This window comes from Ursus americanus, chromosome 34, assembly GCF_024610735.1.
Source record: "Ursus americanus isolate L20-20 chromosome 34, mUrsAme1.1.p, whole genome shotgun sequence".
NCBI lineage: Eukaryota > Metazoa > Chordata > Mammalia > Carnivora > Ursidae > Ursus > Ursus americanus.
The window spans coordinates 13,031,865-13,046,338 of NC_142160.1; the positions used below are offsets into that span (position 1 = coordinate 13,031,865).

The 14,474-nt window shown below is 42.7% G+C and overlaps 1 protein-coding gene across 5 annotated transcripts in view; it reads right to left on the reverse strand.

Annotated features, from left to right (window-relative positions):
- Positions 1–14,474, reverse strand: part of CEMIP2 (cell migration inducing hyaluronidase 2) — a 125,402-nt gene that overhangs the window by 42,140 nt on the left and 68,788 nt on the right. For 2 of the 5 annotated variants that reach the window (XM_045772612.2, XM_087858784.1), the window contains 3 exons: positions 11,369–11,523; positions 8,688–8,791; positions 6,299–8,338 (listed from right to left, as the gene is read on the reverse strand). In XM_045772612.2, the coding sequence (XP_045628568.2) occupies positions 8,142–8,338; positions 8,688–8,791; positions 11,369–11,523 (456 nt within the window). In that variant the 3' untranslated portion in view covers positions 6,299–8,141. Of the gene's footprint in view, positions 1–6,298; positions 8,339–8,687; positions 8,792–11,368; positions 11,524–14,474 lie in introns of those variants that run through there. The other 3 variants (XM_087858782.1, XM_087858783.1, XM_045772616.2) reach the window with 2 other exon arrangements.

The window sequence follows — 14,474 nt, forward strand, 5'->3', positions numbered from 1 at the left end:
ACAATACATACTTTTTTACACACTAAAATGATACATCGGTGCACAATACGATAAAAGTCATAATGTTGAAGACTCAATTAAATTCAAGGTTGTCATGTTGAGAACTTTTAACTAAATTAAAGTGAGATAGCATTGAAAACTCAATTCAAGGTGAAGGTTGAAGTGATAAAGACTTTAAATTCATGGTTATAGTGATGACATCACGCATAACCTCTCAGGCATATTAGACAGACAGACAGACAGACACACACACACACACACACACACACACAGTAACAAGGAGGGCAGGATTTCTTTAAAATGAGCACTGGGTATTATATAAGACTGATGAATCACAGGCCTGTATCCCTGAAACAAATAATACATTATATGTTAACTAATTGAATTTAAATTTATTTTAAAAGTTCATTGCTTTTTTGTAAAAAATAAAATAGCAAACTCAGAAATTTAGTGACAAGACTCCACTGGCTCTGACCTGCTAACTGAAGTGTAGAAATATTTAATGGAAAAAGTTAAAAAAAAAAAGTTAAAAAAAAACACACAAAGTTATTTTTCTTCATCTCATTCTGTATTTCCAACTACTACTCTTTAAGTCTTTCATTGGGTACCTTTATGCTTCATATTAATCATTTGTCTTTTGTAAACAGATAAAGGACCGAATAAAATGAAAAGAACTTCTCCTGTTAATTCAAATATATAGCAAGGATATAGGTATTAAGTTGATAATTTCAAAGTTGACTATCCAAAATATCCAGTAATTATACTTGTCAATAGATTCTGAATCCCATTATTTTAGGTAATAGCGCATTAAAATTCACAACTGAAATTTAAAAATTATCCCATTTCAAGGAATTGGAAACAAGAGCCAGAAAATATAATCAATATAATAAAATCACCCTGCCTTCACCCCCAAAATAATAATTTTGTATTTGTAATTGACCTTCTTCCTCTGGATCAAAGTGCACAGGAAACTCCTAATCCTTATGATCTCTAATCTTGTTTATGTATCATCTATCCACTTGGATCCTCATTTAACCTTGCGGGCGTATGTTTTCAATATGAGGCTGTAAGAAAGGAAAGCTATAATTACCCAATCTCTTCCTTTCAGCTATTGAAATAAAGCCATTTACAAAAATGCAAGACACTATAAACAAAGGGGATTTTTCCAGTGCTCACAGAGCACAGCTTCCAGGAAGATGCTGGCATAAATACGCTTTCTTGTGGCCAAGCCCCTGGGCCTGGAATCCAAACAGATTATATGTTTCAGAGTCAGGTAGGGTTACTCATCGAGCCTGTGTTCTGAGAACATAACTAAGGGGTAGGAATATCAGAGTATTATCCATCACCTTCTTGAAGATGATCAGAAGGGATTCCATTCAAATACAAATGCTGGTATCTTGTCCATGGTATTGACCCCATTACCCAGGGACTGATGATCTGGTTTGTGGACTTTCCAGATTGGTAACTTCCCCTAGGCTTTGATAGCTTCAGCTTCATCTGTAGGCGAAGTAAGCAGGAGAGCAAAATTGCTTCAGATCAGGTACATGAAACTTCCAGCAACAAATTACTTGTAGCATTATAAGCACTATGGGCTGATACTAAAATGGCATCGTTGCCTAAGAGGAAACTAGTTTTAGACGTGAGGACTCATCTGACTTCGAACTCGTTTAGCAAGGGCTCAGGATCCTGAGGGCTGGGCATGGAATATGTAAGCAGTGGTGTGAAAGGTACAAAGAGGTCTGGGAATGTGGTCTTGCCCAGTCTGAGCAGACCACAGCAGTGGACCCCGGGCAGTCAGGAGGAAGCATGACAAGGAAGAAATGGGGGTGCAGAGAGACATGGGAAAGTTGGCTGCTCATTTTCCCATCCCTCCGCTCAACTTCAGCTTGTCGTATCAACCTCAGCTTTGAACCATTTCACCGTATGTTAGCATTTTTCCTGCTTGATAAGAACAAAAGTGAAAATGTGGGTGGCTGAAGGATAGAGCAAGAATTAGAAATGAGTTGTTTCTAGCCCATGTGAGTTTAGGGCAAGAGGGATTGGAAGAGACAAACTATTAGCTGAGCTGCAGTTTTCCCTTCCAGGAACGGAGAGCAAAAGCCGCACACACCAGCTGTGAAACAGGGTGCAGACACATGGTCTCACTTCAGAGCTGCCTTTCCACGTCGCGTAGCGCTGGCCTGTACACAGCTGGCTTGCTGAGTCAGAGGGCTGGCACAACCAAGGGCACAAATGCAGGTATCATGAGGACGCTCAAACCAAGTCACTGAACACATACTGCCGGGCCCAAAGTCCTGTTTTCTAGATACAAACAACTCAGTACAGAAAGCGTGTTAGAAGTAGGCCGCGGGCTTTCGCAGGGACTTTCCAGGGGTTCCCAAATCTGGCATTATCTCCAAAGTTTGCTTTAAACAATAGAGATTCCCTAATCCGTAGCCCTGGAAAAACTCCTAAATTAGAATTCACAAGTGTCTGGAAGTCTACGTTTTTTTCTGTTTGTTTTTGTTTTTGTTTTTTTTGTAAACAAACCACCCAGGCATTGTTACTGTTGATGATGGACCATGTTTGGGAACCATGGCTGTCTCATTTAATCTCCTTTGTAATTTTACCCCAATATCGTTAGTCCCATTTTACAGACAAGAAAGCTGAAGATCAGGAGTAGGAATCCACTCGAAGTAACACTGCTAGTAAAGACCCCTGAGGGGCATCAAACCTAGCTTGGTCACCAGAATATCCATGGTATCTAAGGCAATGAACTGTCTCAAATCCACTAACAACTCCCCAAGAGCCATTTTCCTTAGAAGACTGCTCACGTGCACATTTTGGGAGGCAACAGGTTTTGGGTGGGTTCTCTCTCCCCGACCAGAACCTCTTCTTCCCTGCCACATTGGGAACTAACAGTGTTCCTTGCCCCCTGAGATCTAGCTGATCTAAGCCTTCCACTCTCAGGAACTGGGTGTTTAAGACCAACATGGGCTGGTGGGAGGAGGTGGAAGAAGGGGAGCCCTGCCACAGTCTCCCACAGAGTGTCCCAGCCTCTCTCGGCAAAGAACAATTTCATAATCCCCCAAGCCCATCCAATGGCCTCCCACCCCTCCATAAAGTTTACATGTTAAAAGGCTTTCACTTACAAATCAAACTGCTTGTATGAAGTCCTTCACTCTATCTTTAAAAAAAAAAAAAATCTGCAATTGGTCATGAGCTCTTCCAAGAATGTGAAATAACCAGGGTGGATACAGTTCCATCCCAAAGCAAAGAAACTATGCTTTTGTTAATCTGTGCAGCTTGATTGTGGCTGAACAAACATTTTCTTTTAAACCTAAAACTAACAAGAAGAACGTGCGGAGAACAAAGGATGGCTGGCACTCCATCATGGGAATAACTAAGCCAAACGAATAATTCTAACAATGAGAATTTCAGATGACGGAGAGAGGCTTTTATCACAGGCTCCAAACCTCTGCCCCAGGAACAGTTATAGACTGTGCTGTGCACATGGGATCTGCCTTGCATCTGACACAAAAAGTTCTAGGAAAGACTGCAGAGATCAGGGTTAAAAAACACAACATTCAGATTTGTCCACATGTGCTCTGTGCTGAAGGAAAGGAGAGGGAGAAGTAACAGGAGCTCACTACACCTTATGGGCTTCTCAAAAAAGTTCTCAGGTTTTTCTTTAGAAGAAACACCTGGGGAGCTTGTTATAAAATTACATTCCCAGCTCCAACCCCCGGAGATGCCCATTCTCCAGTCTGAGTTGGGGCTAGAGATTCTCCACCCTCATCAAGCACCTCAGGTGATTCTGATGCTGGTTTTTTCCGTAACTTTCTACTTAAAAAATTCTCAAACCTTATGAAAGCCCCGAGAAGAGGATAATGAACACCAGTAGACCCTTCACCAAGAGCAAGGGTCAGCAAACATCCTTCATAAAGGAACACAGTAAACATTTTCAGCTTTGGAAGCCATGTAGACTACCCAGCAAGCCACTCAGGTCTGCCATTGGGACCCGTGAACTAGTCCACATATAAGCCAATAGGTGTGGCTGTTTTCCAATAAGACTTCACTTATGAACACTGAACTTTAATTTTCACATCACAAAATCATGCTCTTCTTTGACTTTTTCCAACGTGTTACCTTTAAAGATGTAAAAGCCATTCTTAACTCAGAATTGGTACTACACCAGTCAGGGGGCAAATCTGTCCTCCATGTCACTTTGCTGACCTCTAAGGAATCCAACTGTGGTCGTACAGTCTGAGCTCTTCTGAGGATGAACTTGAACTTGATGACTTTTCATATCCAGACTAATCACACTGTCCATCTTAGGAAAATTGAAAAACTGAATCTATGAGGTTGTTTTCTGACTCTCTGATGTATTTTCAGATGGAACATTTCACAGCTTCCTAATGGCTTATATTTTTGGATGCCCTGTGGGGCGCAGTTCTTCATTTAGAAATCTTCATAGTTCAGTCAGTCACTCTCTAATTTTATCACACAAAACAAAGTGTGTGTATGTCCTTCCCCACAACACTAGGGCCTGATTAGCATCTTCTTCAGTTTCTCTCTTTTTAAAATTTTATTTATGAGAGAGAGAGAGAGAGAGAGAGAGAGAGAGAATGAGCAGAGGCAGAGGGAGCAGCAGAGTCCCCACTGAGCAGGGAGCCTGACACGGAGATCGATTCCAGGACCCTGAGATCATGACCTGAGCCGAAGGCAGATGCTTAACGGACTGAGCCACCCAGGCACCCCCAGCTTCTCTCTTATTTTGAGGACAAATGGGTAAAAAATAAAACAAAACCCTCTGCCTCCCAAATGGTCCAGCAAGATATGAATAGAATTTTATTATTTGTGAACAAGGGACTGAGGATGCCTTTCCTTGATTTTTCCCTCTCTGACCTTTGGTTGCAAATCAGCTCCTGCCCAGAGTATCTGCTAGCATTTCTAGCAGACTGGGTTATTACCAAGTTAAGACAACAGTAATGATACAAATCTGTTACCCAATTACTCCCATTCACAGTCTTCACCTTTAGGGGAATTTCTCAAGTTATTAAATATGGTTTCCTAAGTATCTGAAAGCCAAACAAGAATTCTGGAAGGTAAGGTCCAACTCTGCATCACAGAATCAACAAACACGGTCATGATGGGATCTGGGTACTTACCTACAAGGACCAACTGGGGTGGAGGGGAAGCCCACCTGAATTCACTAAGTGCATTCCTGTTTATTAAAATGCTTTCCACTGGACTTACCCAAACATGACCTCATCTCTCAGGGAATGAACACCTAGTTATCTGAAGCCTTCAAGCGTCTATCACCTCATGGCCTGCCCCTCCTCACAACAAAGTTATCCACTTAATGGCAAGAGATGTGTTCTCTCCTGATGAAGCTGGAGAACAGAGGTCATAAAAGCCCCCTCACCAGCCCTGCATCTGAATGTCAGCTTAGCTGCTGCTAAGAGACCAGGCACCTGCCTTTCAATCTTCCTGCAAGCTCTCCTCCAGCTTCCAAAGAGCCTATGTGGCACACGGGCTCAATTGCGGAGGCAGGAACCTCACAGCAGAGACTTATACCCCGCGTCCGAGACATCTGAAGGCCCTGTGTTTCTCATCAGCTGGCTGATATGTGGACGGCCACATTTCTGGAGCCCCGCCAACTGCCTCACCTGATGGAAACTGCTTACGAACTTATAAATCACCATTGAATCTATTTTCCCCACAGAAATAAAACAGATCGCTGGCTCCCCATTGCCAGAAATGTATTTAAAAGCTTAGTTGACCGACTTAACAATGTGAGACGATTAAGGACTAAAAACTGTATTTAAAGTTCTATTAAAAGAAGACAATAGTGAAGTGCTGTTTAGGGCTGAGGGTTCTGGAACATAGGAACAGCAAATAAGAATAATAGATAAATGTGATTTTGTTTGAGTCACAAAAAATTACGGACTCGAGTTAAACAGTGGACCCATTATATTAGTGCAGTGGTTTTTAAACCTGGCTGTGTGCTGGAATCACCCAGGGAGCTTTAAAAAAATTCCAATACCCAGGCTGCATCCTACCCCAATTAAATCTGAGTGTCGGGGTCGGGGGTGAGGCCCAGGGCTTAGTATTTTTTAAAGCTCCCAGGCAATTCCATTGCACAGGCTCGGGGGAGAAGGTCTGCACTGCAGAATGGGGTCCCTGCCCTTCTGAAGCTTAGCGTTTCCAAATCTACTTGGCAGACAATTTCCCTTCCTCATCTCTGCCAAGAGCTTTTCACGGCTGGAAGCTGGAATAAAAAAATGACTGATCGATTGACTGAGTCACACGCATATATAAAAAATACATGCACACGTATTTTTATTTAACTTAGGCCCTGATAATTAGCATACAAATCAGAAAAACCGAGTGCTTCAGAACTTATATCGCCTCTCCAATTCTTCAAAGAACCAAACTCTAAAAAAACACGCATAAAAGATATTTAAGTCATAAAAAACACACACGCACACACAAACTTTAATCACCTTCAGGAACCATGATCCAATAATATATTTGATAGGTAAGATCTCACTCATCGATATACAAAAGAAAAAACAACATCAACGACAACAACCCTCAACTTTAAGACACATGCCCTTAGCAAGAGCACTTAGAGTTAGAATGGTTTATCGGTAGCATTTTGAGGTAGCATGTTTTGTAAAGTAACAGAAGTCTCAGACCTGCTCTGCAGTTTCTCCTGGACACAAAGGGACAGACCCTCGGCCTTTGCTCTTGGTAGAGGAGAGTGAATTTGTCCGTATTTACTGCCAAGTCAGCCTGAACTCACTTCCTACCCTCTCGCCATGGCCATGTCTTCATACGCTCCATGTAGTGCAGGTTTGGGAAAAGGCAAAGGCATTTTTCGATCCTTCTTTCCCCTCGGTGTGGTGTCATCCCTGGCGGTGGAGCTAATCTTTCTGCTACATACAATTCTCTCCGGCAGGACATTCACGCACCCAGGGGGAAGGGAAATCGGGCATCGCGGCACTTTCTTTCTTTTAATTGGCTCTAACAATTTAATTAAGAGGGACCAACTCCTCTAAGGCTCTACAAAGTATTGTTTCTGAATGTCCCCCCTCCATGATTCTGGCTCGTCAAAGGCTCTCCCTTTTTTCTCCCCGAGTACAATATTTTGGGGTATCATTAAGCTTTCTGTAATTTTCCTGGCAGGATGTTGAGCAGAAAAGCTTAAAAAGAAAAAAATCACACAAAAACAACAATGAAATCGGGTACAGGAGCAACCCCAAGAACAGACTTCCTTTGTGCCAGTTGAAATGACCCACATTTACAGTTCAGAAACAAGGCCTTCTTCTTTTTAAAAAAATGTAAATAGTCAGCTCAGCTCTGCATTTTAAACACAAATATACAGTCAAAAGAGGCTAAGGATTAAAGCTGCAAATTCGGTCCCAATAATTTCAGACCTTGGTGAAGATCAAATTTTTTGCCCAGAGGCGCAAGTTTAGAGGGATGTTAAATCCCTAAAGCCCTTTCGTCCCAGTATGCTTTCCGTTGAAAAGTTCAACCCTTGGAAGGAATCAATGTACAAATGAATAAAAATAGCACATGCCCCAGGCAAAAAAGGGCATGAGCTGGGCCTGAGTTGCCACTTAAGACTGTCATTGAGTATCCTATATAATCTGCAAAGGCTGCCGCCCCGATCCAGGGCTCCAGGGCCCGGGCAGCACCAAACACACCAGTCACCCGAGTCAACTACTGACCCAAAGCCAAAGACACGACCAGGTATCAGATTTCAAGTATCCAAGGTGCTACAAGAGCTGGTCCGCTCCAGAACTCGGGCTGACCCTCAGAGGCCCCCACCTCCCTCCCCTGGCATCCTGTCCTACAAAAGGTGAAGCTGCTTATAATCACTAAGACACACGGAGTGGCCGTGGAGGGACAGGAGAAATGCTCTCCGAATATACCAGCCTAACAAACACAAATAAATTCTTCAACACTTTGTACAACTAGCAGGTGTGCCTGCTGGTATTCAAGCCATCACTTCAAATTCTTTCGTCCCCTCTCTGTATCAAACAGGAAAATGGTTCCATTGGGTTAACAGTGTCATTTTTAAAATGCCATAAATTAAATAAGTTAGTTCACATTTTTTCTTCCCCCAGCACTTAAGTTACAGTGAGTCCCTAATGTGCTTTTGCAGTCTGCATTAACAGCTCCAGATCTCTCCGGCGGACAACGCTGGCTTGGGGACAACCGTATTCTTCCAGCTGCAAAGGTAGGAATTGTTCAAGCAGCCCGAGGCCCTGGCCAGCAGGACTGGTAAACAGCTTAGCCCAAGATGGTTTAAAGTTTCCGCTGAATCCCAAAAATATGGTACTCCCTTTAAAAAAAAAAAAAAAAAAAAAGGGCAATTTGTCCATCTACTTGTTCCAGGCAAGACAATGTGGGAGGTGAGTCAGAGGTGAGCAAAACAAAGACAGCTATGAAACAGAAAAGCTACACTTCTTTACGTCATTCAATGAACTCTGACCACCCACCTCTTGCCCCAAATAACAAACCACATCCCCAAACACTTCCTCTAATAATGTCTCCTTATTTAACAATTATCTTAATGATACCCACTCCAGCAAAATAAGCTCATGAAGACAGGCTGGGGGCTATATTCCACCATAAAAAATGCTTCTGTGGCTGGACTCACAAAAATGTCAAGGAACAATACAAATACAAACCTTTGTTATAAAGATGAGCTGGTTTGGCTAATCCCAGAGGTACTAATGAATTAGAAATATTTAAACGCTTTATTTCTCCTCTTGTGCTCAACAGAACAATTGACCTGTATGTAAAAGTCAGAAAATTGGAGGGAATTTCAATAAATGAGCATGTATTAGTTGAGAACCTTTCTGAGATGAATACAGCAGAGAAATACTAGATAAAAGCAGAACTAAAAACACACAGGAAAAAAAGAAACAAAAACCAAGATGCTTTTCTCGTCCCTGCTGTTAAAAGTTCTGTCCCTGCTGTTAGAAGCTCAGGCTTCCCGGCCCCACCCAGGACCCACCCAGGACTTAACGTTGCTATTACAAGGTGTCTCCAAGTGTTGGGAAAGCAAAGTTCATTTAGGTCTGTTGACCCAATAGCTGAACTGGGACTCATCTCTTTTATGGAATATATTAATAAGGGAGGTTGGTTTTGTTTCAGATGCTCTATTTATCTATTCATGTCCTATTATCTACTTATAAAATAAAAGAATAAACACCAATTCTAAAATGAAATAAAATAAAATCCGCGCCCCAAGGTTTGGTTTAAATTCCATGTTTATTATGCAGCATATCAACACATATACTAAAATCTGTCTGGATTTTCTCTTCTCCTGATCTCTCTCTCTCTCTCCTCTGCCAATGCTATGCGGGCTTAATTACTATGGCCTCATGATTTATTTTAATGTTATAAAACAAGCCCCCTTGTATTATTTTAAGTTGTTTACAAAGATTTTATTATTCTCCCACATTTATTCTTCTACTACCCTTTTCTTGAACTGTTATATATCCATTAGTATTCATTTTCTTAATATGGGTCTTGGCATGTTGATGTCATTCTAAAGCAAGGGTGACCATTCAGAGTCTGAAGGGAGGTCCGACCACAGCAACCCTACAGGCCTGACCCTCTTCAGGCTCGTCCCATGAGATCATTTACAGGTCCCCAGGGACCCCCAACACCCCAACATGTGCCTGGTTCTCTAGAAGACACTAATAGTTGTTCCATAACCTCTTAACACTTTGTTAACACTTTGTTAAGATACAACATACAGGGGCACCTGGGTGGCTCAGTCAGTTAAGCATCTGCCTTTGGCTCAGGTCATGATGCCAGGGTCCTGGGACTGAGCCCCACGCTGGGCTCCCTGCTCAGCAAGGAATCTGCTTCTCCCTCTCCCTCTATAGCTCCCCCTGCTTATGTTCTCTCTCCCTCTCTCAAATAAATAAATAAATAAAATCTTCAGGGGAAAAAAAAAAGATACAACATACATACAGAAAAGTATCACTAAGTGCATAGCACATTGAAATTCTGCACACTGAACATACTTATGCAACCAGCCCAGATGAAGAAACAGATCATTACCCACATCTTAAAAGCTTCCTTCAGTCCCCTTTCCAGAAACAACCTAGTGACTTTTTAACGAGTTGGGTTTTAACTCTTAAATCTATAAGGTACCTTACAGGACTGCCGTGTTATCCTAAAAATTTATGGTGAGCGGTATGCCCTGGATTGGTTTAGGTGAACTGAGTACGTGTTTTCACCATTAGGAAAAATCTTTAAATCCTTAAAGAAAATTGAGGACTTGGAAAGGAATTCCCTAGAAGTATCTTTTTTTTTTTTTTTAAGATTTTATTTATTTATTTGACAGAGAGAGACAGCCAGCGAGAGAGGGAACACAAGCAGGGGGAGTGGGAGAGGAAGAAGCAGGCTCCTAGCGGAGGAGCCTGATGTGGGGCTCGATCCCAGAACGCTAGGATCACGCCCTGAGCCGAAGGCAGACGCTTAAGGACTGCGCCACCCAGGCGCCCCTCCCTAGAAGTATCTTAAAGCAGAAGACAGAGCTAGACCTGCACACTGACTATTACACTCAAATAATCCAATGACTTTATGGGACTTCCTGTCATGTGCAAAGAGTGTAAGTCATCAGATGACCAAAGATGCATTCAAAAACCAGACAGGACCTTACTCCCCAGGAAGCTTATGCCCTTCCCTCAGTTGCTTCACTAAGTGAAGGTCTGCATGTAAATTAGCGTCCGCGGCACAGCCAAGGGAGGAAGAAAGGAGCCTGAATTCATCTCCTTGCCTCTAAGCAGGGACTAACCAGTCCCTAGAAAGAAAGGTTTTGCTCATGTGCATGCTTCTTCAGAGCCCAACAAAACAAAACCAATCAGGCCAGGGCTCTTAAGAGACCAGGTATGTGTCCACTTAAAACTCAGTTGACTCCTTTCCAGTCACTTCCACGTGAGCCAGGTGGTGAACTCACAGCACAATGCTGTCTGCGGGCTTACCAGTGCGACAGAGGGCCCCAAAGGTCAAATTGCCTATCAAATTGCTTTAAACGGGAAATGAACCTTCTAAGTGAGTTAGGTGCAAAGTAATTGAGCAAATACTAAAAAATGGGATAGAAATGTTCCAAAATACTGAGCAATGCCCGTTCTAAGAGCCTTCACGCCATTTGCAAACTCTGCTCACATCCGGGCTTTCACTGTGCAATGCTATGCAGCTTAGAACACATGGGTGTCAATCTGAGACGAGGATTTCAACAGCCCTAAATGCCCACACAGTTAAAGGGTGGAAAGACAAACCAAAGCTCAGAGTTAACCAGGTGTCAGCTGTTCCAACGGCCTGTCCCTGTTACAGAACAAGCGTCACCTACCTTGGAGGGATGCCTGTTCTCAAATACTCTTCCATGCGACTGACATCGGCAGGAGAGAAAATCTTTTTTTCCACTAACCGGAAGGGAACGCTGCAGGCATCCACAATGAGGAGGAGGACACCTGGGTTTTGGATGGTAAAGTCGGTGCCATTGACCTGTGAACAGAGAAACGTCTTCTGCTGTCACCAGCCCTTCGTATCTCCAGGATAACTCATCTTTCTCGGTCTTCTAAACCCATAAATCAAGTTCTATTTCCAGGATTCAAACCGCATAATCCAGTGATGCTTTCTCCACCAACACCTGAAACCCTGCCAGTGTTCTCCTAGGCTGTGCCCTTGATCGGTCTTTACTGGTTGGATTGGATGCTCCCCGCAAGGCATAGCAGCCCACACTCTGCTGAGCAGCGTGACTCTCGCTGAAGGCGTAAGGACTTCATGCCTACCCCCCACTCTCTCACTGGGGTCAAAGCTCTCACACTCAGCGATCAGGTCCCAGCCTCTGTACCACAGTTCCGACAGCTCACTTACTGTCACACTGGTTCAGAGAAAAACATTATACCTTCCCCGACACAGAAACCCTCCCAGTAGAGTTTGGGTTTGGAACATCAGAGGAGCCAGATGGCCTCATCTCCTTTGTCCCATCCACAGCTCTCCTTTAAAATCAAAATGGAAAAGTGGTCATTTCACCAGGATGCTAAGCCACAAGGTATTAATATATTTTGTTCACAGTTATTGTGAGCTGAAATTTCCAGTAGTCCTCTCTAAATTACATTAGTGGTTTGAGACCTCTTCAAGAAAAAGGAACTCCAGACACATCCAAATATCATTAATTCATTAGCCAAAAAAGAAGGAAAAAAACTCATTGGATTAAAACAATGATCGAATGCTAATTTAAGGCATAGCCGCTGTTCCTATTTTAAATGTATAAAATTGGGGCACCTGGCTGGCTCAGTCAGAGGAACGTATGGCTCTTGATCTCAGGGTCCTGAGTTTAAGCCCTGCACTGAATACAGAGATTATTTAAATAAATAAATAAATACAAACTTAAAAAAAAAAAAAAAAGGTTTGTGGCGCCTGGGTGGCTCAGTGGTTAAGTGTCTGCCTTGGGCTCAGGGTGTGATCCGGGCGTTCTGGGATCGAGCCCCGCATCGGGCTCCTCCACTGGGAGCCTGCTTCTTCCTCTCCCACTCCCCCTGCCTGGGTTCCCTCTCTCGCTGGCTATGTCTCTGTCAAATAAATAAATAAAATCTTTAAAAAAAAAAAAGGTTTTCCTTGAAAAAAATAAAATGTGTAAAATTATAAACTATGCTAAAAGCTAACAAAGGAGAAATGCCATCACCACTACACTCGCTTTTGTTTGGGGAAATTACATTTAAATTTTTTTTTTTTAAGATTTTATTTATTTGAGAGAGAGAACGAGAAGGGCAGAAGGACAAGCAGATTTCACACTGAACACAGAGCCCAACATGGGACTCGATCCCAGGACCCCAAGATCATGACCCCAGCTAAGGTCAGATGCCCAACCAACTGAGCCACCCAGGCACACCTAAATTTTATTTCTAATTGCTACTGGTCTCACAGGAATCAAAATGACTTTTTGGCTATGTTTATATTGCTCTAATCCAGAGAACAACTATGGAAATCCTTGAGGTAAAGTACCACTTTATTTTTTTATTTTTTTATTTTTTAAAAAGATTTTATTTATTTATTTGACAGAGACAGAGACAGCCAGCGAGAGACGGAACACAAGCAGGGGGAGTGGGAGAGGAAGAAGCAGGCTCACAGCAGAGGAGCCTGACGTGGGGCTCAATCCCACAACTCTGGGATCACGCCCTGAGCCAAAGGCAGACGCTTAACTGCTGTGCCACCCAGGCGCCCCTAAAGTACCACTTTATATCTGGAAAGACTGGAAGTGATTATTCTCTTATTTTTAAAAATCTGAATACTAAAACAATTTGAGAAAAATATATATAATGATCCCCAATACACTTAAACTGTCCTCTTGAAAAGCACCCCCTAAAACCTATTACTTAAAGAAAACACAAAAGTTTCCATAAAGACTAAAGCAACGCCATGTCCTAGCAAGGACTCCTCAGGCAAATGCTTGCTGTGTGACTTTTCTGGGGTCCTGAACACCCAGTGTGCAGTAACGGAGTTAAAAAAGTGTCTTCAGACCCTGGAGCAGAGCCTGCCTGAGATTTTTTTTGGGCAAAACAATATCTTCTTGAATTGTTTAAGTGAAGTTAGTAGAGCAGAGCGACTCAGCACCCCCTTGCTTCCCTTCTGCAACGGATGCCTACCACAGACCACGCCAACAAGGCTGGGATCAGGTTCTCCATGCGGCCGACTGCATGGAGATGCTGAGCCAACAAATTTTATGCCAAAAAAAATTACATCATGAACCTACTACTCAATGAACAGTTGCTAACGGAAGGCAATAGGCATAAATACATAGTTGGGAAATCTTTGAGCTACATTTAAATTGGGATAGTCTCTATTTATTTTTAATTTTGTGTGTGTAAGGTCACGAGATCCATCCGTTTCACAAATTTTAAGTGCACGATACCTAATTACTGACTATAGGGACAATGTCTTACAGCAGATCTGGGGAGCTTATCCATCTTACTCACCTGAAACTACATGGCCTGTTGACCAGTAACACCCATTTCACCCTCCTGTCCCCCCAAGCAGGGATATTCTTAATTCAGAGTTATTGAAAAGTTTTTTTTTAAGTTTTTTTATTTATTCATTTGACAGAAAGAGAGACAGCCAGCGAGAGAGGCAACACAAACAGGGGGAGTGGGAGAGGAAGAAGCAGGCTCCCAGCACAGCATGGAGCACGATGCAGGGCTCGATCCCAAGACCCCAGGATCATGCCCTGAGCCGAAGGCAGACACTTGACGATTGAGCTGCCCAAGTGCCCGTATTGAAAAGTTCTTAATTCAGAGTTCAGTCCTGGAGATGCACGGTGGTGGTGCTCGCATACCATATGAATGTACTTCACACCACTGAACTATACACTTAAAAATGGTTAAGACGATGAATTTTATGTTATGCATATTTTAACACAACAAAAGAAATTTGGAAAGAAATAAAGAATAAGACGC